This window comes from Oncorhynchus masou, chromosome 11 (genome assembly GCF_036934945.1).
Source record: "Oncorhynchus masou masou isolate Uvic2021 chromosome 11, UVic_Omas_1.1, whole genome shotgun sequence".
Classification (NCBI taxonomy): domain Eukaryota; kingdom Metazoa; phylum Chordata; class Actinopteri; order Salmoniformes; family Salmonidae; genus Oncorhynchus; species Oncorhynchus masou.
This window is the reverse complement of record NC_088222.1, coordinates 21,055,691-21,080,805: the sequence shown is the minus strand read 5'-3', so window position 1 is coordinate 21,080,805 and position 25,115 is coordinate 21,055,691. Positions and strand designations below refer to the sequence as shown.

General features: G+C 45.6%; 1 protein-coding gene across 2 annotated transcripts in view; it reads left to right on the top strand.

Annotated features, from left to right (window-relative positions):
- LOC135548306 (transcription factor RFX3-like) overlaps window positions 1-25,115 on the top strand; it is a 67,417-nt gene that overhangs the window by 6,781 nt on the left and 35,521 nt on the right. The window contains exons 2-6 of one of the 2 annotated variants that reach the window (XM_064977768.1): window positions 11,203-11,369; window positions 12,200-12,300; window positions 12,439-12,530; window positions 13,738-14,005; window positions 16,402-16,476. In XM_064977768.1, coding sequence (XP_064833840.1) covers window positions 11,348-11,369; window positions 12,200-12,300; window positions 12,439-12,530; window positions 13,738-14,005; window positions 16,402-16,476 — 558 coding nt within the window. In that variant the 5' untranslated portion in view covers window positions 11,203-11,347. Of the gene's footprint in view, window positions 1-11,202; window positions 11,370-12,199; window positions 12,301-12,438; window positions 12,531-13,737; window positions 14,012-16,401; window positions 16,477-25,115 lie in introns of both variants that reach the window. The other variant, XM_064977769.1, reaches the window with a different exon arrangement.

Here is a 25,115-nt window from a genome sequence, read left to right as displayed (position 1 = left end):
GGCACGAATTGCAAAAATCGCTAAAGCTGGAGACTTATATTTCCCTCAATAACTTTAAACATCAGCTCTCCGAGCAGCTTACCGATCGCTGCAGCTGTACATAGCCCATCTGTAAATAGCCCATCCAACCTACCTACCCCCCATATTGTTGTTATTTACTTGTCTGTTCTTTTGCACACCAGCATCTCTACTTGCACATCTATCACTCCAGTGTTCATTTTCAAAATTGTAATTACTTCCCCACTATGGCCTATTCATTGCCTACCTCCTCACACCATTTTGCACACACTGTATATGACTTTATGTTTTTTCTATTGTGTTATTGACTGTACGCTTGTTTATTCCATGTTTAACTCTGTGTTGTTGTTTGTGTCGCACTGCTTTGCTTTATCTTGGCCAGGTTGCAGTTGTAAATGAGAACTTGTTCTCAACTAGCCTACCTGGTTAAATAAAGGTGAATTAAATCACATCTAAAAAAAATACCCTCCTTGCCTGGTCCATGAGTTTTGGTGGGCGACCCTCTCTTGGCAGGTTTGTTGTGGTGCCATATTCTTTCCATTTTTTTAATGGAAATAATGGATTTTTTAGAACCCAACCCTGATCTGTTCTTCTCCACAACTTTGGCCCTGACCTGTTTGGAGAGCTCCTTGATCTTCATGGTGCCGCTTGCTTGGTGGTGCCCTTTGCTTAGTGGTGTTGCAGACACTGGTGCCTTTCAGAACGTGTGTGTGTGTGTAATATAAATACACTGAGATCATGTGACAGATCATATGACTTAGATTGCACATAGGTGAACTTAATTAATTAAATAATGTGACTTCTGAGGGTAATTGGTTGGACCAGATCTTATTTAAGGGCTTCATAGCAAAGGGCGTGAATACATATCCACGCACCACTTCTCTGTTTTTTTTATTTTTTAGACATTTTTTGAAACAAGTAATTTTTTCAATTTTCAATTTGGACTATTTTGTGCATGTCCATTACATGAAATCCAAATAAAAATCCATTAAATTACAGGTTGTATATGTGTGTGTGTGTGTGTGTGTGTGTGTGTGCGCGTGTGTGTTTTGAGCATTGCTTGACAACCATTTTCAGGTCAGATTTAAGTCCATTTAAGCCATTCAGGAACATTCAGTCTTGGTACGTACAGGGCATTTGGTAAGTATTCAGACCCCTTCCCCTTTTCTACGTTACAGCCTTATTCTAAAATTGTTATTTTTTTAATGTTCCCTCTTCTATACACAATTTTTTTGACAAAGCTAAAACAGGTTTTTATTACAAATAAAAAACATAAATACCTTATTTACAAGAATTCAGACCTTTTGCTATGAGACTTGAAATTGAGCTCTGGTGATCAATAAAAACAGGATGCATTTGACGGTGCATGTCAGAGCAAAAACCAAGCCATAAGGTTGAAGGAATTGTCTGTAGAGCTCCAAGACAGGATTGTGTCGAGGCACAGATCTGGGGAAGGGTACCAAAACATTTCTACAGCATTGAAGGTCCCCAAGAACACAGTGGCCTCCATCATTCTTAAATGGAAGAAGTTTGGAACCACCAAGACACTTCCTAGATTTGGCTGCCAAGCCAAACGGAGCAATTGGTGGAGGAGGGCCTTGGTCAGGGAGGTGACCAAGAACCCAATGGTCACTCTGACAGAGCTCCAGAATTCCTCTGTGGAGATGGGAGAACCTTCCAGAAGGACAACCATCTCTGCAGCACTCCACCAATCAGGCCTTTATGGAAAAGTGGCCAGATGGAAGCCACTACTCAGTAAAAGGCACATGACAGCATGTTTGGAGTGTGCCAAAAGGCACCTAAAGGACTCTCAGATCATGAGAAACAAGATTCTCTGGTCTGATGAAACCCAAGATTGAACTCTTTGGCTGGAATGCCAAGCGTCACGTCTGGAGGAAACCTGGCACCATCCCTATGGATATTCCCTATAGTGAAGCATGGTGGTGGCAGCATCATGCTGTGGGGATGTTTTTCAGCTGCAGGAGCTGGGAGACGAGTCAGGATCGAGGGAATGATTAACGGCGCAAAGTACAGAGAGATCCTTGATGAAAACCTGCCCCAACGAGCTCAGGACTTCAGACTAGGGTGAAGGTTCACCTTCCAACATGACAATGACCCTAAGCACACAGCCAAGACAACACAGGAGTGACTTCGGGACAAGTCTCTGAATGTCCTTGAGTGGTCCAGCCAGAGCCCGGACTTGAACCTGATCGAACATCTCTGGAGAGACCTGAAATTAACTGTGCAACGATGCTCCCCATCCAACCTGACAGAGCTTGAGAGAATCTGCAGAGAAGAGTACGAGAAACTCTCCAAATACAGTTGTGCCATGCGTGTAGCATCATACCCAAGAAAACTCGATGCTGTAATTGTTGCCAAAGGTGCTTCAACAAAGTATTGAGTAAAGGGTCTGAATACTTATGTAAATGTGATATTTCAGTTTATTTTTTATTTGCAAACATTTTCTTTTTCATTATGGGGTATGGTGTGTAGATTAATGACAGGAAATATCTACATACAATACCCCATAATGACAAAGCAAAAACACGTTTTTAATCTAAAACATAATTTGCTAAATTATTGAGCTCCTGAAAGGTGATTTCATCTCCCGCTGTCTGGTGAAAGCAGACTAAACCAGGTTTTTCTAGGATTTTGCCTAGCTCCATTCCGTTTCTTTGTTATCTGGAAAAACTCCCCCAGTCCTTAACGACGACAAGCATACCCATAACATGGCGCAGCCATCACAATGAAAATATGGAGAGTGTACTCAGTAGTGTGTATTGGATTTGCCCTAAACATAACACTTTGTATTCAGGACATTAAGTTAATTTCTTTGCCACGTGTTTTGCAGTATTACTTTTGTGCTGCCTTGTTGAAAACAGGATGCATGTTTTGGAATATTTTAATTCTGAACAGGCTTCCTTCTTCTTTTCACTCTGTCATTTAGGTTAGTATTGTGGAGTAACTATAATGTTGTTGATCCATCCTCAGTTATCTCCTATCACAGCCATTAAACTCTGTAACTGTTTTAAAGTTACCATTGGCCTCATGGTGAAATCCCTGAGTAGTTTTCTTCCTCTCCAACAACTGAGTTAGGACGGACGCCTTTATATTTGTAGTGACTGAGTGTATTGATAATAACTTGTGTAATTTATAACTTCACCATGCTCAAAGAAGTATTCAATGTCTGCTTTTTTATGTGTTACCCATCTACCAATAGATGCCTTTGTGAGGCATTGGAAAACTTCCCTGGTCTTTGTGTTTTGAAATTCACTGCTCAATACATAATTGTATGTGTGCGGTACAGAGATGAGGTAGTCATTCATAAATCTTGTTAAACGTTGTTATTATTGCACACAGTGTGTCTATGCAAGTTATGTGACTTGTTTACTCCTGAACATATTTAGGCTTGCCACAACAAAGGGGTTGAATACGAATTACTCAAGACATTTCAGATTTTCATTTTTGATTAATTTGTAAACATTTCAAAAACATAATTCCACTTTGACATTATGGGTTATTGTGTGTAGGCCAGTGACCAAAAACCTAGATATTAAATGGTCCATCATTACTACAGTGCAAGCCTATTTGGGTAGCTTCTCAAAATAAAATCATTTCAATCTTACCTTTTATAGCATTGCAAGCTACATCAAGAAATCTGTTACGTCATATTCCACTGAATGTGTTGTGTGTGCCCTGATGCATTAAGAAACCTCTGCAGGCATCAATTCCAAATGAACGGAACAGACTGGCAAAAGCAACATCGGGAAAACAATTCATTTAAATGAATAAATTACAACGAATTAGCTTAATGACTATTTGCACAGCTTGATTTTTAGAAGTTATTGCTGTGATCTGAGGACTCTAGTTCTAAATCACGAGCATCTGAAAGTCTGTCTTTTGACACTATTGTTGTTCTACATTGTTAAAATAGGACCCATTAGTTATAGGCTCGGCCTCTTTCGTAGGAACATGCAACCACTGTCGTGTGTGTGACTCCCTCTCTTGATTTATATTCAGCCGATTCCTCCCCTCTCCATAGATGTTTAAGGCAACACACACACGCACCTCTGTGGACAGAGGACAGGATGTCAGAAATGGCTAGTTATCAGATCACATTACCACTTACCTGAAGTCAGGTGTAGGGCAAAAATAGGACCATGCCACCTGTTCCCTGGATCCTGTTCCATTTCCAATCACTTAAAGAGCAGCTGATTCATTCAATTATTCATCCATCCATTTTCATAGCTTAGCAGCATAAACTGTGTGTTTTGTTCTCTTATCTACATGCACAGCAGCCTGTGTACACTACATGTGGATCAGACATTGTTGACCGAACTGGAGACCTTCCCATGTTTAAATAAGCCCACCTCGGTCTATCATCTCATTGTGTTTTTGCATGACAAGGTGTACTGTATCACTGTTCTATAATTGTAAGGGAAAAAGGGAGGCTCGCTCGGGTGGTGCTAGCACATGAGCATATATAATACATTGACGTAACTCCGATTTTAAGGTGTTTACGTGTCCTACTAATTAGAAAAATTGCTCAGAAAACCAAGTGTTTAATCGGCGCATGCTTTCCTTTGATTATGATCGTACGCCGATTTAAGATAGTTATGTTAACCACCTTGTTGTGCTTAATGCCATACTCTGTCTACTACCATAATCATTTTAAAACCATATAGGTCTAACATGATGCATGCCTCTTTATTTGGGGTTGCCTTTCTTCCAGTGTTATAACCCCTTTCCCCAAAACATGTTGTTTCAGGACATTCATCAATACATGTTTAGGTTTTGGACAATCCACTTGCTATCAGTCTCAAATGGATATAGGAGGCATCAGTATTTTAGACTTTCAACATAATGTATTCATTTTGGTTACATCATTCAAGTTGCTCCTTTATTGGCTCTGATAATGTGATGACATCTTGCTCTGATGTAATAGCCCTCCCCATTTCCTCAGCTGTCAGTCAAATTGGGTGAAGGAGCCGGGAAGGGTGAAGGAGAGGCTACGCGAGTCTTGCCCTCCTCAGTGGCCTTTGTTTCTACGTGGCTTTGTAGAACATGCAGTTGCTCAGTGGAGCACAGCGCTTAAGTGGGCCACAGGGGAGTGAGAGCAGGCTGAACAAAGTGCCTAGGGATGGGGGGTGTAAGGGGCGGCAGGTGCCCTGTTTACATCCAGAAAGTCATTCCTCTCCTTGTCTCCTAATCATCAGGGGTCTCGTCAGGGGCAGGCTGCAGGGAGCAGGTGGGCTTTGTGTAGTATAGTCAGACAGGGCCCTGCACTTTAGCTCTCCTTTGGCAGAGTACATGGAGCAGAAGAAAAATGTAACCTGTAGAGACTAGAGGAGAGAGCGTGACCTGCAGGTAACCTCTGGATCCATCACTTAGCCATGTCAGCATCATCTCCCTGGCACCGACTGTCACTGTCAAGTTAGTTTCTGTTGTCTACTTTATTCCTAGCACCCCCCTGTGGTCAGTTACCTGGGCTTTTGGAGCTTTTTACACCATGTTGTCAGGCTATCAGCAGAACATATGGAAAGTTAACAGAGACATTAACGATTCATCAACGAATCAGAGATGGAACAATAAGTGAATTAAGTCATATAGGATTTTCATCTTCACCGGATTCTGAGAGCTCTTCAACATGTTGAAGGTCTTTCTGCCTTGGGTTGTATCAACTGGCTAATACATTACAGAAACAAGGGGAATACTTCAACCCCTGCCGCACCATAAAAGTATAGGCTGTGTTCCTTCCACTGAGAGGTTTCAGTTTGAAAGTCGTGACTGACGGCAGAACAACAGCAGCAGAATGTTCTGCCAGGTCTCTGGTTATTTCTGTGAACAGCATGGAACCACCTGTCTGAATCAGTGCTCAACGGTTTCAGTTTTTTAGCAATGAAGGATGGGGGGAAAATCCTATTCAATCCAGCCTCTTGAGTTGAATGGGAATGATGTCGATCTCTGTGCATTCAGACCACAACACCTGTTAACCTCCGGTATATCACTAAAGATGAACAGAGAGAGAGAGCGAGATGGTGCAGGCAAGGCAGACCCTGGAGAGATGCAGAGCTATTAGGAGACAGTTTAATTAACCAGGAGAGGCTTGGTCATGGAAACTAAGTTGAGCAGAAGAGGGGGGGGGGGGGCTGTACTATGATTAGCCTACATGCAGCGTTACTGTGAATGTCTCCCTCTGCCTAAGTCCTCATCTCACTGTAGCTCTGTGTGTTCAAGGTTTGGTCGTTAGCCAATAAAGGTGGATTCTAAATCACTGACACCCTGCATTTTGGGACATCTATGAATGTGTTCTAATGCAGAGAACGAAGTAAAAAAAAAAGTGGTTTGACAGTGGACATGACCAGATTTTCACAAAATTTAACCTAAATGTGTTTGGCAATTAATAAATCAAAAGATATCTGAATGATACAAAACAGTTGGAAGTTGTAAAGAAATCCAGATTTGTGAGAGCAGAGAATGAAAGTGCAGCTCATTAGGGCTGTTAAATATTAACTTGATTTTATTGCTATGAACACAGAGACAGGAACTCGCTGCTTGGACCACTGACTCATACACTACCTTAGTGACCTGAGTACATTCTGTACTGCTGGCCACAGTTGCCTGCTGCTTGAGTACAGCAGCTATAATATCACAGGTACAGTCAGTGTGATGGGTTCCTAGTACCGTGTGACTTACTGGAGCAATTAGGGTTATGTGCCTTACTCAAGAGTACATTGGCAGATTGTTCATTTAGTCGGCTCCTTATTGGTTACTGGCCCAACACTTTTAACCGCTAAGCTACCTGCCATTTCTATGGTACTGTGAATGTAAAAGTGAATGTTGTGCATAGACGATTGGCACAGAAGCTTACTTGCTGTCTTGCCAGGATCTGAATGATCACTGTTCATTAGTCAACCTGTATATTATAATAATCATATTATAGTTATTGTCAAATCATCGAGGATTTTTGTCTCTGTGAGTGATATTGATTTTCAAATCCCAGACCCATGAAAACAAAAAGGAGAGCCGCACATTCTAGGAGCTCAGATGCAATAATTGAATAATCTAATATCCAACATTTGGACAGACAAGCTGTCTTCATCAGGGTATAATGACAAACACTGCGGGTCACTAGTTTATATAGTTTCAGAGGACACACGGGTGTCTGTGATCATGGCCGGGTGTGGCTTGATGTCATTGGTTGATTTACAGATATAAATAGAACATATAAAAAAAAATGGACAGCATATAGTCATAGATACAATTTGGCTACATAAGCCTACAAATATTTACAATGAATATCAAAATCACAAGAATGGCTTCAGATCTAAGGGTCTTTAAATATGATCCAGGCAGCCTCTTGTTTTAACAATAAATTGTCGAGGTCACCCTCTCTCCTAGGGAGGGTGACATGTTTGATGCTGATATAACGTAGGGACAATATAGTGGTTTGCTTTCAAAAAGTGGACCGTCACTGGGTATGTCAAGTTTTTGCACGTGATGGTGCTACGATGCTCCGAGATTTTTCGTTTTACCAACTTCATTTTTACCACAATAACAAGTTATAAGATAAATAACTACCTGAGCATGTGAGCATGTGATAACACCTTTTGATTGGGATCTCCTCCCCTGTTTTGGGGTGTTTTGAAGGATCTACAATAGCTATGCATTGAGCACAGCCATTACATCTGTAGGGGTGCAAATAGATGTTGTTCAGGGATATTCTGGGGTGGTAAATCAGAGTTTACCACCAGATCTCTGAGACTTCTGGAGAATTTCTTGCTGTCTTTCGGGTGGGACGTTAAACAGGTGTCCTGACTCTGGTCACTAAAAGTTCTAATGGCACTTATCGTTAGAGTAGGTGTGTTAACCCCGGTGTCCTGGCTAAATTCCCAATCTGTCCCTCATACCATCATGGTCACCTCATCATCTCCAGCTTACAATTGGCTCATTCATCCCCGTCCTCTCCCCTATAACTATTCCCCAGGTCGTTTTTTACCGATTTACCTGGTAAAATAAGGGTTAAATAAATTAATAAAAGTGCCTTACTCAAGGGCACATCAGCAGATTTTTCACCTAGTCGGCTCAGGGACTTAAACCAGAAACGTTCTGGTTACTGGCCCAACACTTTTTTTAACCTCTAGGCTACCTGCCATTTCTATGGCACTGTGACTGAATCTGTGCATAGATGATTGGTACAGAAGCTTACTTCCTGTCTTTCCAGGATCTGAATGACCACTGTCGTGTCTTTACTATCATTAAATTGAAGACTTACTTTTTATCAAAGATTCTCTGTAATTAGTATTACGCTATCAACTGATTAATCATGTAACTGTATTTAACTAGGAAGTCGGGCCACCAAGGAAAAATATTCCGATTACAAGATTATAATTTCCTAATATAACCTTTCAGATATTTTCATATCTGATCCATAGTCTTCTGATTAATTAATTATTTACTTTACCTCACGTTAGTCTCATTCCAAACGTCGTAAATTGTTGGTTATCTGCACGAACCCAGTCTTCCCTATGAGTCATCCATACATCAATTGTCTTAAATAATGTATTTATTACTAACTAAGTAATTCACAGAAATGCATAAACAAGCAAACCAATGTAAATGTGGTTACAAGAAATGATAAGGGAATGTGCCCTAGTGGGCTAAACCGGCATCGCGGCTTGTTAGACAAAAGGGGAAGTGGGGGTCAACTGAGAGGAGACACTACAAAGCTGATAATTATAACAATTGAAATGCTAATCCTTTGCACATGAACGATCACTCATTCGGAACAATTGCAATCAATATATATATTTACGCTCAGTGTGTTGTCTTGATCGCTGTTGAAAAGTTTTTCTGTTGGAGAGTTTCGTCCTCTCTCTCGCTCTCTCTCTCTCTCTCTCTTGCTTAGAGGGAATAGTTCAGAGTGACATTCATTCATTTGTTATAGAATGGATGTTTCGGCGGTTGTTGTTCTTCGCATTCAATGATACCGAATTCCTAGCTGCAGACTAGTAATTAATATCAAAGACTTGTTCTTATTCTGTCGGTATCGATAGTCTAAGAGTTTAACCACGTGGTATGGTTAAAAGATTCAGCAATGGTCTACAACCTTCATCCTCTCCTATTAGAGACAATCATGGTCTGGTGATAATTTCTCAAAGTTGGGTTTTATTCCGAATTGCAGAAAAAGGGCTGTCCCAGGATGCCTGACCCTAACTGGGCTCAGGGGCGGTCCTCTGATTCAGTTAAACTCAAAAGGGAATTGGCGTTTCCTTCATTAAACAGTCCAAAATCACAATGTAAAATTGTGTAAACAGTATCAGACTCACTCATTCATCTTATACAACAATTAGATGTAAACCTCATATCTGAGGCTATTATATAAACAGCGTTATGGTAATGTGGCCACACCGTCTTCCATGAGCTTCTCCAAGTTGTAACAAACGGACCAGTTCGTAGCTGGTTTCTTCACCGATCTTTTATACTTTCTCCGGGACCATAAAATTTGTTCGTACCTCAAGTTCTGTGAGGTTGGAAGAAATTCCTTTGTTCTCTCTGAAAATTGACTCTGCCTCTTATACTGTGTGACCATGTGGCAGGGTCTTCTCCTCAGGAATGTACGACCTCTCTCTGACCACACCAGCCTAGTTGAAGGAGGCAAGGGGGAGGCAGGGAGAGGGGGATGGGGCTTGCTATACCCAAAGAGGGCAACGTCATGACACCACTGTTCATTAGTATACAGTGAAGGAAAAAAGTATTTGATCTCATCTGACCACAACACTTTCACCCAGTTGTCCTCTGAATCATTCAGATGTTCATTGGCAAACTTCAGACTAGAGATCGACCGATTAATTGGAATGGCCGGTTAATTAGGGGCGATTTTCAAGTTTTCATAACAATCGGAAATCTGTATTTTTGGGCGCAGATTTGCCGATTTTTATTTTTTTAAATACCTTTTATTTAACTAGGCAAGTCAGTTAAGAACACATCCTTATTTTCAATGACGGCCTAGGAATGGTGGGTTAACTGCCTCGTTCAGGGGCAGAACGACAGATTTTTACCTTGTCAGCTCGGGGGATCCAATCATGCAACCTTACAGTTAACTAGTCCAACGCAATAACGACCTGCCTCTCTCTCGTTGCACTCCACAAGGAGACTGCCTGTTACGCGAATGCAGTAAGCCAAAGTAAGTTGCTAGCTAACATTAAACTTATCTTAGAAAAAACAATCAATCATAATCACTAGTTAACTACACATGGTTGATGATATTACTAGATATTATCTAGCATGTCCTGCGTTGCATATAATCTGACTGAGCATACAAGTATCTGACTGAGCGGTGGTAGGCAGAAGCAGGCGCGTAAACATTCATTCAAACAGCACTTCGTACGTTTTGCCAGCAGCTCTTCGTTGTGCGTCAAGCATTGCGCTGTTTGTAACTTCAAGCCTATCAACTCCCGAGATGAGGCTGGTGTAACCGAAGTGAAATGGCTCGCTAGTTAGCGCGCTATAATAGCGTTTCAAATGTCACTCCTCTGAGCCTTCTAGTAGTTGTTCCCCTTGCTCTACATGGGTAACGCTGGGTAACGCTGCTTCGAGGGTGGCTGTTTTCGTTGTGTTGCTGGTTCGAGCCCAGGGAGGAGCGAGGAGAGGGACGGAAGCTATACTGTTACACTGGTAATACTAAAGTGCCTATAAGAACATCTAATAGTCAAAGGTATATGAAATACAGATGGTATAGAGGGAAATAGTCCTATAATTCCTGTAATAACTACAACCTAAAACTTCTTACCTGGGAATATTGAAGACTCATGTAAAAAGGAACCAACAGCTTTCATATGTTCTCATGTTCTGAGCAAGGAACTGAAACGTTAGCTTTCTTACATAGCACATATTGCACTTTTACTTTCTTCTCAAACACTTTGTTTTTTTTGCATTATTTAAACCAAATTGAACGTTTTATTTACTTGAGGCTAAATAGATTTTTTTAATGCATTATATTAAGTTAAAATAAGTGTTCATTCAGTATTGTTATAATTGTCATTATTACAAATAAATAAATCAAATTCGGCCGATTAATCAGTATTGGCTTTTTTGGTCCTCCAATAATCGGTATCGGCGTTGAAAATCATAATCGGTCGACCTCCACTTCAGACAGGCATGTATATGTGCTTTCTTGAGCAGGGGGACCTTGCGGGCGCTGCAGGATTTCAGTCCTTCACGGCGTAGTGTGTTACCAATTGTTTTGTTGGTGACTATGGTCCCAGCTGCTTTGAGATCATTGACAAGATCCTCCCGTGTAGTTCTGGGCTGATTCCTCACCGTTCTCATGATCATTGCAACTCCACGAGGTGAGATCTTGCATGGAGTCCCAGGCTGAGGGAGATTGACAGTTCTTTTGTGTTTCTTCCATTTGTGAATAATCATACCAACTGTTGTCACCTTCTCACCAAGCTGCTTGGTGATGGTCTTGTAGCCCATTCCAGCCTTGTGTAGGTCTACAACCTTGTCCCTGACATCCTTGGAGAGCTCTTTGGTCTTGGCCATGGTGGAGAGTTTGGAATCTGATTGATTGCTTCTGTGGACAGGTGTCTTTTATACAGGTAACAAACTGAGATTTGGAGCACTCCCTTTAAGAGTGTGCTCCTAATCTCAGCTCTATATCTGTATAAAAGACACCTGGGAGACAGAAATATGTCTGATTGAGAAGAGGTCAAATACTTATTTCCCTCATTAAAATGCAAATCAATTTATAACATTTTTGACATGCATTTTCTGGATTTTTTTTTGTTGTTATTCTGTTTCTCACTGTTCAAATAAACCTACCATTAAAATTATAGACTCAACATTTCTTTGTCAGTGGGCAAAGGTACAAAATCAGCAGGGGATCAAATACTTTTTTCCCTTACTGTATAATAATAATAATTGCCAAATCATCTAGGATTTATGTCATATTGATTTTCTACTCCCAGACCCAGACACACCTTTTCATTAATTGTTCTGGTACTGTGTATGCAAACCAAATTGAGAAGAAGGTTGCTTGTGGAGTTCGTTGCAGTGGAGTTTGTTGAGCCACTGTGGTGGTAGGCCAGAGTTCAGAGCTTGTGGTTTTCTATAGTCCCCTCCGTCTATTGCTCTGGTCGTACCCAGTTGACCAATGTGTCCTCTCTCTCTTCTGCAGGCGCCATGCAGACCCCTGAGGCAGGCGCTGAATCCGCCTCCACTGTCCACACCGCTGTGCCTGTGCAGCCTGCAGGCTCTGCCCAGCAGGTGTCCTCTCAGGTGTGTGTGTGTGTGTGTGTGTGTGTGTGTGTGTGTGTGTGTGTGTGTGTGTGTGTGTGTGTGTGTGTGTGTGTGTGTGTGTGTGTGTGTGTGTGTGTAAGTGAGATTTGTATCTAACGCTTCACTGTGTTGTTGCAGGCCCAGACTGTTCAACAGGTTCAGCATGTATACCCAGCACAACAGGTGCAGTACGTGGAGGAGAACAGTGGCGTCTATACCAACGGGAACATGTGAGTGTTTCGTGTTGTTCACCCATTTTTTGCCACCCCTCTGCTGCAGTGGCACTGTACATAGTTGCTTTAATGTATTCTCTGTAGTCAATGGCAACAGCTAAAGTCACTTCACAGCAGCATTTCTGCCACACAAACATGGCAGGGGCAGTACAAGCACAGTGAAGTACTGTTTGAATATGTGCAGTCACCTGGAGATGACCAGGAGTATCTAGAAGTGCTACGGAGTCTTCTCCTGGGCTTGGGGACAGGATACACTCTACTGACTAGCCCAGGCTGTGCCTGTCCCATAGTGACAGACACACAGTCACAGACAGACAGCAGTCTCTGAGGGAGGGGTACAGCCCGGCTAACAGGCGAGCTGAACACAGTCTCACTTCAGGGCAGAACAAGTGAGCTGAGCACACATACACACAATCTATTTGAGTCTGTTAACTGTGTGTTAGTACCACATTCTTGCCTCCTCCACAGAACTAGACCGAAAAGAGTACAGTAATGTCTTCTAAATGAAAAAGGGCAGTGGATATTTCTTAAAGTTCAGATGATTTGTCAACAAGAATCATGCCAGTGCCCCAAACTTTACAAGTGCAGTAACTGCAGTCAGCTTTATTTTGGACGCAGTAATTGCAGAATAAAAAGTGTTATTTTGGACGCAGTAATCGCAGAATAAAAAGTGTTATTTTGGACGCAGTAATCGCAGAATAAAAAGTGTTATTTTGGACGCAGTAATCGCAGAATAAAAAGTGTTATTTTGGACGCAGCATACTGCAGTTACACTGACCTCTGACTGCAATTTGTTTTCGTATGGTCAGAGTTCTGGCATAGGTCTTATAAAGGGTTGAGAGAGAATATGTTTCTGGTCCACTTGAATTGAGACCTGCTATTATAAAGAGAGTTGTGTCAAGCCACTGAAGGGTGCCATTATATCAGAGGCCAGGTTAATGGAGTGACTGCAGTCAAAACGACAAATACAGAAATCTCTGTCAGCACGGCCACTCCTCAGGTGATTTGAGTAACTATGGAAACTCCACTTTCAATAACACAGCAATATTGCATGCCCACGAAGGCTCAGAATGGTACCGCTAATTCACATCCAATAAGCACTCTAGCACTCTATTGAAACTTGCCTTTATGTAAAGGGCAATTATCCTGAACCTATTGCTCTGGGGGGAAATGTGTAACTTTTTCCTCCACTATTTTTGCCCAGACGGACATACTCGTACTCCGAGCCCCAGCTGTACAGCCAGAACAGTGGAGGGAGCTACTTTGACACGCAGGGCAGCTCATCCCAGGTGTCCACGGTGGTGTCATCCCATGGCATGGCCAACAATGGAGGGGGGAACGGGGGGCTGACAATGGGTCTGGCTGGGGGGCAGATCATCAGCAGCTCTGGGGCCTACCTCATCGGTGGCAACACCATGGATAACTCTGCCCCCCACCCAGCAGCCCAGACCACCCGAGCCTCCCCGGCCACTGTGAGTGTACGGCCCCCCTCTACTTACTATTCCCTGTCCCTCCCTGTCTGTCCCTCTGTCTGTCCCCGTCTGACCCTGTCCCTCCCTGTCCGTCCCTGCCTGTCCCCGCCTGTCCCTGCCCGTCCCTGTCCCTCCCTGTCCCTCCCTGTCTGTCCCTGTCCCTCCCTGTCCGTCCCTGCCCGTCCCCGTCTGTCCCTGCCCCTCCCCGCCTGTCCCTGCCCCTCCCCGTCTGTCCCTGCCCCTCCCCGCCTGTCCCCGCCCGTCCCCGCCTGTCCCTGCCCGTCCCCGCCTGTCCCTGCCCGTCCCCGTCTGTCCCTGCCCGTCCCCGTCTGTCCCTGTCCCTCCCTGCCCGTCCCCGTCTGTCCCTGCCCGTCCCCATCTGTCCCTGTCCCTCCCTGCCCGTCCCCGTCTGTCCCTGTCCCTCCCTGCCCGTCCCCGTCTGTCCCTGTCCCTCCCTGCCCATCCCCGTCTGTCCCTGTCCCTGTCCCTCCCTGCCCGTCCCCGTCTGTCCCTGCCCGTCCCCGTCTGTCCCCGTCTGTCCCTGCCTGTCCCCGTCTGTCCCTGCCCGTCCCCGTCTGTCCCTGCCCGTCCCCGTCTGTCCCTGCCCGTCCCCGTCTGTCCCTGCCCGTCCCCGTCTGTCCCTGCCCGTCCCGTCTGTCCCCGTCTGTCCCTGTCCGTCCCCGTCTGTCCCTGTCCGTCCCCGTCTGTCCCTGTCCCTCCCTGCCCGTCCCCGTCTGTCCCTGTCCGTCCCGTCTGTCCCTGTCCCTCCCTGTGCGTCCCCGTCTGTCCCTCTCCCTCCCTGTGCGTCCCCGTCTGTCCCTGTCTGTCTCTGTCCCTCCCTGTCCCTCTCTGTCCCTCCCTGTCTGTCCCTGTCCCTCCCTGTGCCTCCCTGTCCCTCCCTGTCCGTCCCCGTCTGTCCCTGTCCCTCCCTGCCCGTCCCCGTCTGTCCCTGCCCGTCCCCGTCTGTCCCTGCCCGTCCCCGTCTGTCCCTGCCCGTCCCCGTCTGTCCCTGCCCGTCCCCGTCTGTCCCTGCCCGTCCCCGTCTGTCCCTGTCCCTCCCTGCCCGTCCCCGTCTGTCCCTGTCCCCGTCTGTCCCTGCCCGTCCCCGTCTGTCCCTGCCCGTCCCCAGCTGTCCCTGCCCGTCCCCGTCTGTCCCTGCCCGTCCCCGTCTGTCCCTGCCCGTCCCCGTCTGTCCCTGCCCGTCCCCGTCTGTCCCTGCCCGTCCCCGTCTGTCCCTGTCCGTCCCCGTCTGTCCCTGTCCCTCCCTGCCTGTCCCCGTCTGTCCCTGTCTGTCCCTCTCCCTCCCTGTGCGTCCCCGTCTGTCCCTGTCCGTCCCAGTCTGTCCCTGTCCCTCCCTGTGCGTCCCCGTCTGTCCCTCTCCCTCCCTGTGCGTCCCCGTCTGTCCCTCTCCCTCCCTGTGCGTCCCCGTCTGTCCCTCTCCCTCCCTGTGCGTCCCCGTCTGTCCCTGTCCGTCCCCGTCTGTCCCTGTCCCTCCCTGTGCGTCCCCGTCTGTCCCTCTCCCTCCCTGTGCGTCCCCGTCTGTCCCTCTCCCTCCCTGTGCGTCCCCGTCTGTCCCTCTCCCTCCCTGTGCGTCCCCGTCTGTCCCTCTCCCTCCCTGTGCGTCCCCGTCTGTCCCTCTCCCTCCCTGTGCGTCCCCGTCTGTCCCTGTCTGTCTCTGTCCCTCCCTGTCCGTCCCTGTCCCTCCCTGTCTGTCCCTGTCCCTCCCTGTGCGTCCCTGTCTGTCCCTGACGGCCAGTCCACTCTCTTCTGCCTGTCATAATGCATATCTGAAGCCTTTCTTCAGTAACTATAGCACCACTTAGCTACTTCATGTCGGTGTCTGAGAATGTCTGGAATTGTGTTGTCTCCCTATTTCCTGTGGTCTTCTCAACTAGTACTTCAGTTTTCTATAGTCATCTACCCATCCAGTACTGTGAAACAGAATTTCCTCTTGTGCTGTGTTTTAGCTGAGGTGTAAATAAATAGTAATCTCCTCCATAATATTTGTTGGTTCTGCTTTGCTCTGTAGCGAAGCGTTTAGACTTTAGTGCAGTCCACCGCAGTGGATCTGTGCTCCCTTCCGGTGGCTGAATATGGTAGTTTCACAATATGGTAGTTTCACAGCTTCTGAGATCATTTCTTATATTATTGTGGTGTTAACATGTTGAATTGTTTTGCTTGAAGAAGAAGTATGTCCATGTACAGACAGAGACAGTAAATTGAATTTAAGTTTAAACTGGCTTCGCAAAGCAGGGCTTTTAGAAGTAATTTTGGTGATGCTTGCTTTAGGATCTGTCCTGGATTTTCAGATTTTCTATGTGTCAGTATTTTCATTGTTCTACTGCAACTTCGTCCTGTTGTTTTTCCTTCCATTTTTTTGCTCCTTGGTCTATCAGATTGAAATGGCGATTGAGACGCTCCAAAAGACTGAAGGTTTATCCAGTCAGAGAAGCTCACTACTCAACAGCCATGTAAGTCACCACTCTAAACGCCTCACCTTGCCTGCAAAGCTGTGCTCTCTCTCTTCCAGTATCTCCAGCTCTCTCTCTTTTTTAGTATCTCCAGCTCTCTCTCCCTCTCTTCTAGTATCTCCAGCTCTCTCTCTTCCAGTATCTCCATATCTCTCTTCCAGTATCTCCAGCTCTCTCTCTCTTCCAGTATCTAAAGCTCTCCTCCATCTCTTCTAGTATCTAAAGCTCTCCTCCATCTCTTCTAGTATCTACAGCTCTCCTCCCTCTCTTCTAGTATCTACAGCTCTCCTCCCTCTCTTCTAGTATCTACAGCTCTCCTCCCTCTCTTCTAGTATCTACAGCTCTCCCTCTCTTCTAGTATCTACAGCTCTCTCTCTCTTCTAGTATCTACAGCTCTCCTCTTCAGTATCTCCAGCTCTCCCTCTCTTCTAGTATCTACAGCTCTCCCTCTCTTCTAGTATCTACAGCTCTCTCTCTCTTCTAGTATCTACAGCTCTCCTCTTCAGTATCTCCAGCTCTCCCTCTCTTCTAGTATCTACAGCTCTCCCTCTCTTCTAGTATCTACAGCTCTCCCTCTCTTCTAGTATCTCCAGCTCTTGCTCTCTCTTCTAGTATCTCCAGCTCTCTTTTCTAGTATCCCCAGCTCTCCCTCTCTTCTAGTATCTCCAGCTCTCTCTCTCTTCTTGTATCTCCAGCTCTCTCTCTCTTCTTGTATCTCCAGCTCTCTCTCTCTCTCTCTCTCTCTCTCTCTCTCTCTCTCTCTCTCTTCTTGTATCTCCAGCTCTCCCTCTCTCTCTCTCTCTCTCTCTCTCTCTCTCTCTCTTCTAGTATCTCCAGCTCTCTCTCTCTCTTCTAGTATCTCCAGCTCTCTCTCTCTCTCTTCTAGTATCTACAGCTCTCCTTCTCTTCAGTATCTCCAGCTCTCCCTCTCTTCTAGTATCTACAGCTCTCCCTCTCTTCTAGTATCTACAGCTCTCCCTCTCTTCTAGTATCTACAGCTCTCCCTCTCTTCTAGTATCTACAGCTCTCCCTCTCTTCTAGTATCTCCAGCTCTTGCTCTCTCTTCTAGTATCTCCAGCTCTCTTCTAGTATCCCCAGCTCTCCCTCTCTTCTAGTATCTCCAGCTCTCTCTCTCTTCTTGTATCTCCAGCTCTCTCTCTCTCTCTCTCTCTCTCTCTCTCTCTCTCTCTTCTAGTATCTCCAGCTCTCTCTCCCTCTTCTAGTATCTCCTTATCTTCTAGTATCTACAGCCCTCCTCCCTCTCTTCTAGTATCTCCAGCTCTCCCTCTCCTAGTATCTCCAGTTCTCCCTCTCTTCTAGTATCTACAGCTCTCCCTCTCTTCTAGTATCTACAGCTCTCCTCCCTCTCTTCTAGTATCTCCAGCTCTCCCTCTCTTCTAGTATCTACAGCTCTCTCTCTTCTAGTATCTCCAGCTCTCTCTCTTCTAGTATATCCAGCTCTCTCTCTCTTCTAGTATCTCCAGCTCTCCTTCTCTTCTAGTATCTACAGCTCTCCCTCTCTTCTAGTATCTACAGCTCTCCCTCTCTTCTAGTATCTCCAGCTCTCCCTCTCTTCTAGTATCTCCAGCTCTCTCTCTCTCTTCTAGTATCTCCAGCTCTCTCTCCCTCTCTTCTAGTATCTCCAGCTCTCTCTCTTCTAGTATATCCAGCTCTCCCTCTCTTCTAGTATCTCCAGTTCTCCCTCTCTTCTAGTATCTCCAGTTCTCTCTCTCTTCTAGTATCTCCAGCTCTCCTCTCTTCTAGTATCTACAGCTCTCCTCCCTCTCTTCTAGTATCTCCAGCTCTCTCTCTCTCTCTTCTTGTATCTACAGCTCTCTCTCTTCTAGTATATCCAGCTCTCTCTCTCTCTTCTAGTATCCCCAGCTCTCTCTCTCTATTCTAGTATCCCCAGCTCTCCCTCTCTTCTAGTATCTCCAGCTCTCCCTCTCTTCTAGTATCTCTCTCTCTCTCTCTCTTCTAGTATCTCCAGCTCTCTCTCTCTCTCTCTCTCTTCTAGTATCTCCAGCTCTCTCTCTCTCTCTCTCTCTTCTAGTATCTCCAGCTCTCTCTCTCTCTGCTAGTATCTCTAGCTCTCCCTCTTCTAGTATCTCCAGCTCTCCCTCTCTTCTAGTATCTCCAGCTCTCCTCCCTCTCTTCTTGTATCTACAGCTCTCCCTCTCTTCTAGTATCTCCAGCTCTATCTCTCTCTTCTAGTATCTCCAGCTCTCTCTCTCTTCTTGTATCTCCAGCTCTCCCTCTCTCTCTCTCTCTCTCTCTCTCTCTCTCTCTCTCTCTTCTAGTATCTCCAGCTCTCTCTCTCTCTCTCTCTTCTAGTATCTCCAGTTCTCCTTCCCTTCTAGTATCTACAGCTCCCTCTCTTCTAGTATCTACAGCTCTCCCTCTCTTCTAGTATCTCCAGCTCTCTCTTCTAGTATCTCCAGCTCTCTCTCTCTTCTTGTATCTCCAGCTCTCTCTCTCTTCTTGTATCTCCAGCTCTCTCTCTCTCTCTCTCTCTCTTCTAGTATCTCCAGCTCTCTCTCTCTCTTCTAGTATTTCCAGCTCTCTCTCTCTCTTCTAGTATTTCCAGCTCTCTCTCTCTCTTCTAGTATCTCCAGCTCTCTCTCTCTCTTCTAGTATCTCCAGCTCTCTCTCTCTCTTCTAGTATCTCCAGCTCTCTCTCTCTCTTCTAGTATCTCCAGCTCTCCTTCTCTTTTAGTATCTACAGCTCCCCCTCTCTTCTAGTATCTCCAGCTCTCCTTCTCTCTCCTAGTATCTCCAGCTCTCCTTCTCTTTTAGTATCTACAGCTCCCCCTCTCTTCTAGTATCTCCAGTTCTCCTTCCCTTCTAGTATCTACAGCTCTCTCTCTTCTAGTATCTCCAGCTCTCCTTCTCTCTCCTAGTATCTCCAGCTCTCCTTCTCTTTTAGTATCTACAGCTCCCCCTCTCTTCTAGTATCTCCAGCTCTCTCTCTCTCTTCTAGTATCTCCAGCTCTCTCTCTCTCTCTTCTTGTATCTACAGCTCTCCCTCTCTTCTAGTATCTCCAGCTCTCTCTCTCTCTCTTCTTGTATCTCCAGCTCTCCCTCTCTCTCTCTCTCTTCTAGTATCTCCAGCTCTCTCTCTCTCTCAGCTCTCAGCTCTAGTATCTCCAGCTCTCCTTCTCTTCTAGTATCTACAGCTCTCCCTCTCTTCTAGTATCTCCAGCTCTCTCTCTTCTAGTATCTCCAGCTGTCTCTCTCTTCTTGTATCTACAGCTCTCCCTCTCTTCTAGTATCTACAGCTCTCTCTCTTCTAGTATCTCCAGCTCTCTCTCTTCTAGTATCTCCAGCTCTCTCTCTCTTCTAGTATATCCAGCTCTCTCTCTCTTCTAGTATCTCCAATCTCTCTCCTCTCTCTTCTAGTATCTCAGCTCTCCTTCTCTTCTAGTATCTACAGCTCTCTCTTCTAGTATCTACAGCTCTCCTCCTCTCTTCTAGTATCTACAGCTCTCCTCCCTCTCTTCTAGTATCTACAGCTCTAGTATCTCCAGCTCTTCTAGTATCTCCAGCTCTCTCTCTCTCTCTTCTTGTATCTACAGCTCTCTCTCTTCTAGTATATCCAGCTCTCTCTCTTCTAGTATCTCCAGCTCTCTTCTCTCTCTTCTTGTATCTACAGTATCTCCAGCTCTCTCTCTCTTCTTCTTGTATCTACAGCTCTCTCTCTTCTAGTATATCCAGCTCTCTCTCTCTCTTCTCCAGCTCTCTCTCTTCTAGTATCTCCAGCTCTCCCTCTCTTCTAGTATCTCCAGCTCTCCCTCTCTTCTAGTATCTCCAGCTCTCCTCTCTCTTCTAGTATCTCCAGCTCTCTCTCTCTCTCTAGTATCTCCAGCTCTCTCTCTCTCTCTCTAGTATCTCCAGCTCTCTCTCTCTGCTAGTATCTCTAGCTCTCCCTCTTCTAGTATCTCCAGCTCTCCCTCTCTTCTAGTATCTCCAGCTCTCCTCCCTCTCTTCTTGTATCTACAGCTCTCCCTCTCTTCTAGTATCTCCAGCTCTATCTCTCTCTTCTAGTATCTCCAGCTCTCTCTCTCTTCTTGTATCTCCAGCTCTCCCTCTCTCTCTCTCTCTCTCTCTCTCTCTCTCTCTTCTAGTATCTCCAGCTCTCTCTCTCTCTCTCTCTCTTCTAGTATCTCCAGTTCTCCTTCCCTTCTAGTATCTACAGCTCCCTCTCTTCTAGTATCTACAGCTCTCCCTCTCTTCTAGTATCTCCAGCTCTCTCTTCTAGTATCTCCAGCTCTCTCTCTCTCTTCTTGTATCTCCAGCTCTCTCTCTCTTCTTGTATCTCCAGCTCTCTCTCTCTCTCTGTCTCTCTCTCTCTCTCTCTCTCTCTCTTCTAGTATCTCCAGCTCTCTCTCTCTCTTCTAGTATTTCCAGCTCTCTCTCTCTCTTCTAGTATTTCCAGCTCTCTCTCTCTCTTCTAGTATCTCCAGCTCTCTCTCTCTCTCTTCTAGTATCTCCAGCTCTCTCTCTCTCTTCTAGTATCTCCAGCTCTCTCTCTCTCTTCTAGTATCTCCAGCTCTCCTTCTCTCTCCTAGTATCTCCAGCTCTCCTTCTCTTTTAGTATCTACAGCTCCCCCTCTCTTCTAGTATCTCCAGCTCTCCTTCTCTCTCCTAGTATCTCCAGCTCTCCTTCTCTTTTAGTATCTACAGCTCCCCCTCTCTTCTAGTATCTCCAGTTCTCCTTCCCTTCTAGTATCTACAGCTCTCTCTCTTCTAGTATCTCCAGCTCTCCTTCTCTCTCCTAGTATCTCCAGCTCTCCTTCTCTTTTAGTATCTACAGCTCCCCCTCTCTTCTAGTATCTCCAGCTCTCTCTCTCTCTTCTAGTATCTCCAGCTCTCTCTCTCTCTCTTCTTGTATCTACAGCTCTCCCTCTCTTCTAGTATCTCCAGCTCTCTCTCTCTCTCTCTTGTATCTCCAGCTCTCCCTCTCTCTCTCTCTCTTCTAGTATCTCCAGCTCTCTCTCTCTCTCTTCTAGTATCTCCAGCTCTCCTTCTCTTCTAGTATCTACAGCTCTCCCTCTCTTCTAGTATCTCCAGCTCTCTCTCTCTTCTAGTATCTCCAGCTGTCTCTCTCTTCTTGTATCTACAGCTCTCCCTCTCTTCTAGTATCTACAGCTCTCTCTCTTCTAGTATCTCCAGCTCTCTCTCTTCTAGTATCTCCAGCTCTCTCTCTCTTCTAGTATATCCAGCTCTCTCTCTCTTCTAGTATCTCCAAGTCTCCCTCTCTTCTAGTATCTCCAGTTCTCCTTCTCTTCTAGTATCTACAGCTCTCCCTCTCTTCTAGTATCTACAGCTCTCCTCCCTCTCTTCTAGTATCTACAGCTCTCCTCCCTCTCTTCTAGTATCTACAGCTCTCCTCCCTCTCTTCTAGTATCTACAGCTCTCCCTCTCTTCTAGTATCTCCAGCTCTCTCTCTCTCTCTTCTTGTATCTACAGCTCTCTCTCTTCTAGTATATCCAGCTCTCTCTCTCTTCTAGTATCTCCAGCTCTCTCTCTCTCTTCTAGTATCTCCAGCTCTCTCTCTCTCTTCTAGTATCCCCAGCTCTCTCTCTCTCTTCTAGTATCCCCAGCTCTCCCTCTCTTCTAGTATCCCCAGCTCTCCCTCTCTTCTAGTATCTCCAGCTCTCCCTCTCTTCTAGTATCTCCAGCTCTCTCTCTTCTAGTATCTCCAGCTCTCCCTCTCTCTCTCTCTCTCTCTCTCTTCTAGTATCTCCAGCTCTCTCTCTCTCTCTCTCTCTTCTAGTATCTCCAGTTCTCCTTCCCTTCTAGTATCTACAGCTCCCTCTCTTCTAGTATCTACAGCTCTCCCTCTCTTCTAGTATCTCCAGCTCTCTCTTCTAGTATCTCCAGCTCTCTCTCTCTCTCCTTGTATCTCCAGCTCTCTCTCTCTCTTGTATCTCCAGCTCTCTCTCTCTCTCTCTCTCTCTCTCTCTCTCTCTCTCTCTCTTCTAGTATCTCCAGCTCTCTCTCTCTCTTCTAGTATTTCCAGCTCTCTCTCTCTTCTAGTATCTCTCTCTCTAGTATCTCCAGCTCTCTCTCTCTCTTCTAGTATCTCCAGCTCTCTCTCTCTCTTCTAGTATCTCCAGCTCTCCCTCTCCTAGTATCTACAGCTCTCCCTCTCTTCTAGTATCTACAGCTCTCTCTCACTTCTAGTATCTACAGCTCTCTCTCTTCTAGTATCTCCAGCTCTCCTTCTCTCTCCTAGTATCTCCAGCTCTCCTCTCTTCTCTTCTCTCTCATTCTAGTATCTACAGCTCTCTCTCTTCTCTCTCTCCTAGTATCTCCAGCTCTCTCTCTTTTAGTATCTACAGCTCTCTCTCTTCTAGTATCTCCAGCTCTCTCTCTCTTCTAGTATCTCCAGCTCTCTCTCTCTCTTCTTGTATCTACAGCTCTCCCTCTCTTCTAGTATCTCCAGCTCTCTCTCTCTCTCTCTTGTATCTCCAGCTCTCCCTCTCTCTCTCTCTCTTCTAGTATCTCCAGCTCTCTCTCTCTCTCTTCTAGTATCTCCAGCTCTCCTTCTCTTCTAGTATCTACAGCTCTCCCTCTCTTCTAGTATCTCCAGCTCTCTCTCTCTTCTAGTATCTCCAGCTGTCTCTCTCTTCTTGTATCTACAGCTCTCCTCTCTTCTAGTATCTACAGCTCTCTCTCTTCTAGTATCTCCAGCTCTCTCTCTTCTAGTATCTCCAGCTCTCTCTCTCTTCTAGTATATCCAGCTCTCTCTCTCTTCTAGTATCTCCAAGTCTCCCTCTCTTCTAGTATCTCCAGTTCTCCTTCTCTTCTAGTATCTACAGCTCTCCCTCTCTTCTAGTATCTACAGCTCTCCTCCCTCTCTTCTAGTATCTACAGCTCTCCTCCCTCTCTTCTAGTATCTACAGCTCTCCTCCTCTCTCTCTAGTATCTACAGCTCTCCTCTCTCTTCTAGTATCTCCAGCTCTCCCCAGCTCTCTCTCTCTCTTGTATCTACAGTATCTCTCTCTCTCTTCTAGTATATCCAGCTCTCTCTCTCTTCTAGTATCTCCAGCTCTCTCTCTCTCTTCTAGTATCCCCAGCTCTCTCTCTCTCTTCTAGTATCCCCAGCTCTCCCTCTCTTCTAGTATCCCCAGCTCTCCCTCTCTTCTAGTATCTCCAGCTCTCCCTCTCTTCTAGTATCTCCAGCTCTCCCTCTCTTCTAGTATCTCCAGCTCTCCCTCTCTTCTAGTATCTCCAGCTCTCTCTCTTCTAGTATCTCCAGCTCTCTCTCTCTTCTTGTATCTCCAGCTCTCCCTCTCTCTCTTCTAGTATCTCCAAGTCTCCCTCTCTTCTAGTATCTCCAGTTCTCCTTCTCTTCTAGTATCTACAGCTCTCCTTCTCTCTCTCTCTCTCTCTCTCTCTTCTAGTATCTCCAGCTCTCTCTCTCTCTTCTAGTATCTCCAGCTCTCTCTCTCTCTTCTAGTATCTACAGCTCTCCTCCCTCTCTTCTAGTATCTACAGCTCTCCTTCTCTTCAGTATCTACAGCTCTCCCTCTCTTCTAGTATCTACAGCTCTCCCTCTCTTCTAGTATCTACAGCTCTCCCTCTCTTCTAGTATCTACAGCTCTCCTCTTCTCTTCTAGTATCTACAGCTCTCCCTCTCTTCTAGCTCTTGCTCTCTCTTCTAGTATCTCCAGCTCTCTCTTCTAGTATCCCCAGCTCTCCTCTCTTTCTAGTATCTCCAGCTCTCTCTCTCTTCTTGTATCTCCAGCTCTCCTAGTATCTCTCTCTCTCTCTCCAGCTCTCTCTCTCTTCTAGTATCTCTCTCTTCTCTTCTAGTATCTCCAGCTCTCTCTCCCTCTTCTAGTATCTCCTTATCTTCTAGTATCTACAGCTCTCCCTCTCTTCTAGTATCTACAGCCCTCCTCCCTCTCTTCTAGTATCTCCAGCTCTCCCTCTCCTAGTATCTCCAGTTCTCCCTCTCTTCTAGTATCTACAGCTCTCCCTCTCTTCTAGTATCTACAGCTCTCCTCCCTCTCTTCTAGTATCTCCAGCTCTCCCTCTCTTCTAGTATCTACAGCTCTCTCTCTTCTAGTATCTCCAGCTCTCTCTCTTCTAGTATATCCAGCTCTCTCTCTCTTCTAGTATCTCCAGCTCTCCTTCTCTTCTAGTATCTACAGCTCTCCCTCTCTTCTAGTATCTACAGCTCTCCCTCTCTTCTAGTATCTCCAGCTCTCCCTCTCTTCTAGTATCTCCAGCTCTCTCTCTCTCTTCTAGTATCTCCAGCTCTCTCTCCCTCTCTTCTAGTATCTCCAGCTCTCTCTCTTCTAGTATATCCAGCTCTCCCTCTCTTCTAGTATCTCCAGTTCTCCCTCTCTTCTAGTATCTCCAGTTCTCCCTCTCTTCTAGTATCTCCAGCTCTCCCTCTCTTCTAGTATCTACAGCTCTCCTCCCTCTCTTCTAGTATCTACAGCTCTCCTCCCTCTCTTCTAGTATCTCCAGCTCTCTCTCTCTCTCTCTTCTAGTGTCTCCAGCTCTCTCTCTCTCTCTCTCTCTCTAGTGTCTCCAGCTCTCTCTCTCTTCTAGTATCTCCAGCTCTCTCTCTTTGCTCTCTCTCTTGCTCTCTCTCTTGCTCTCTCTCTTGCTCTCTCTCTTGC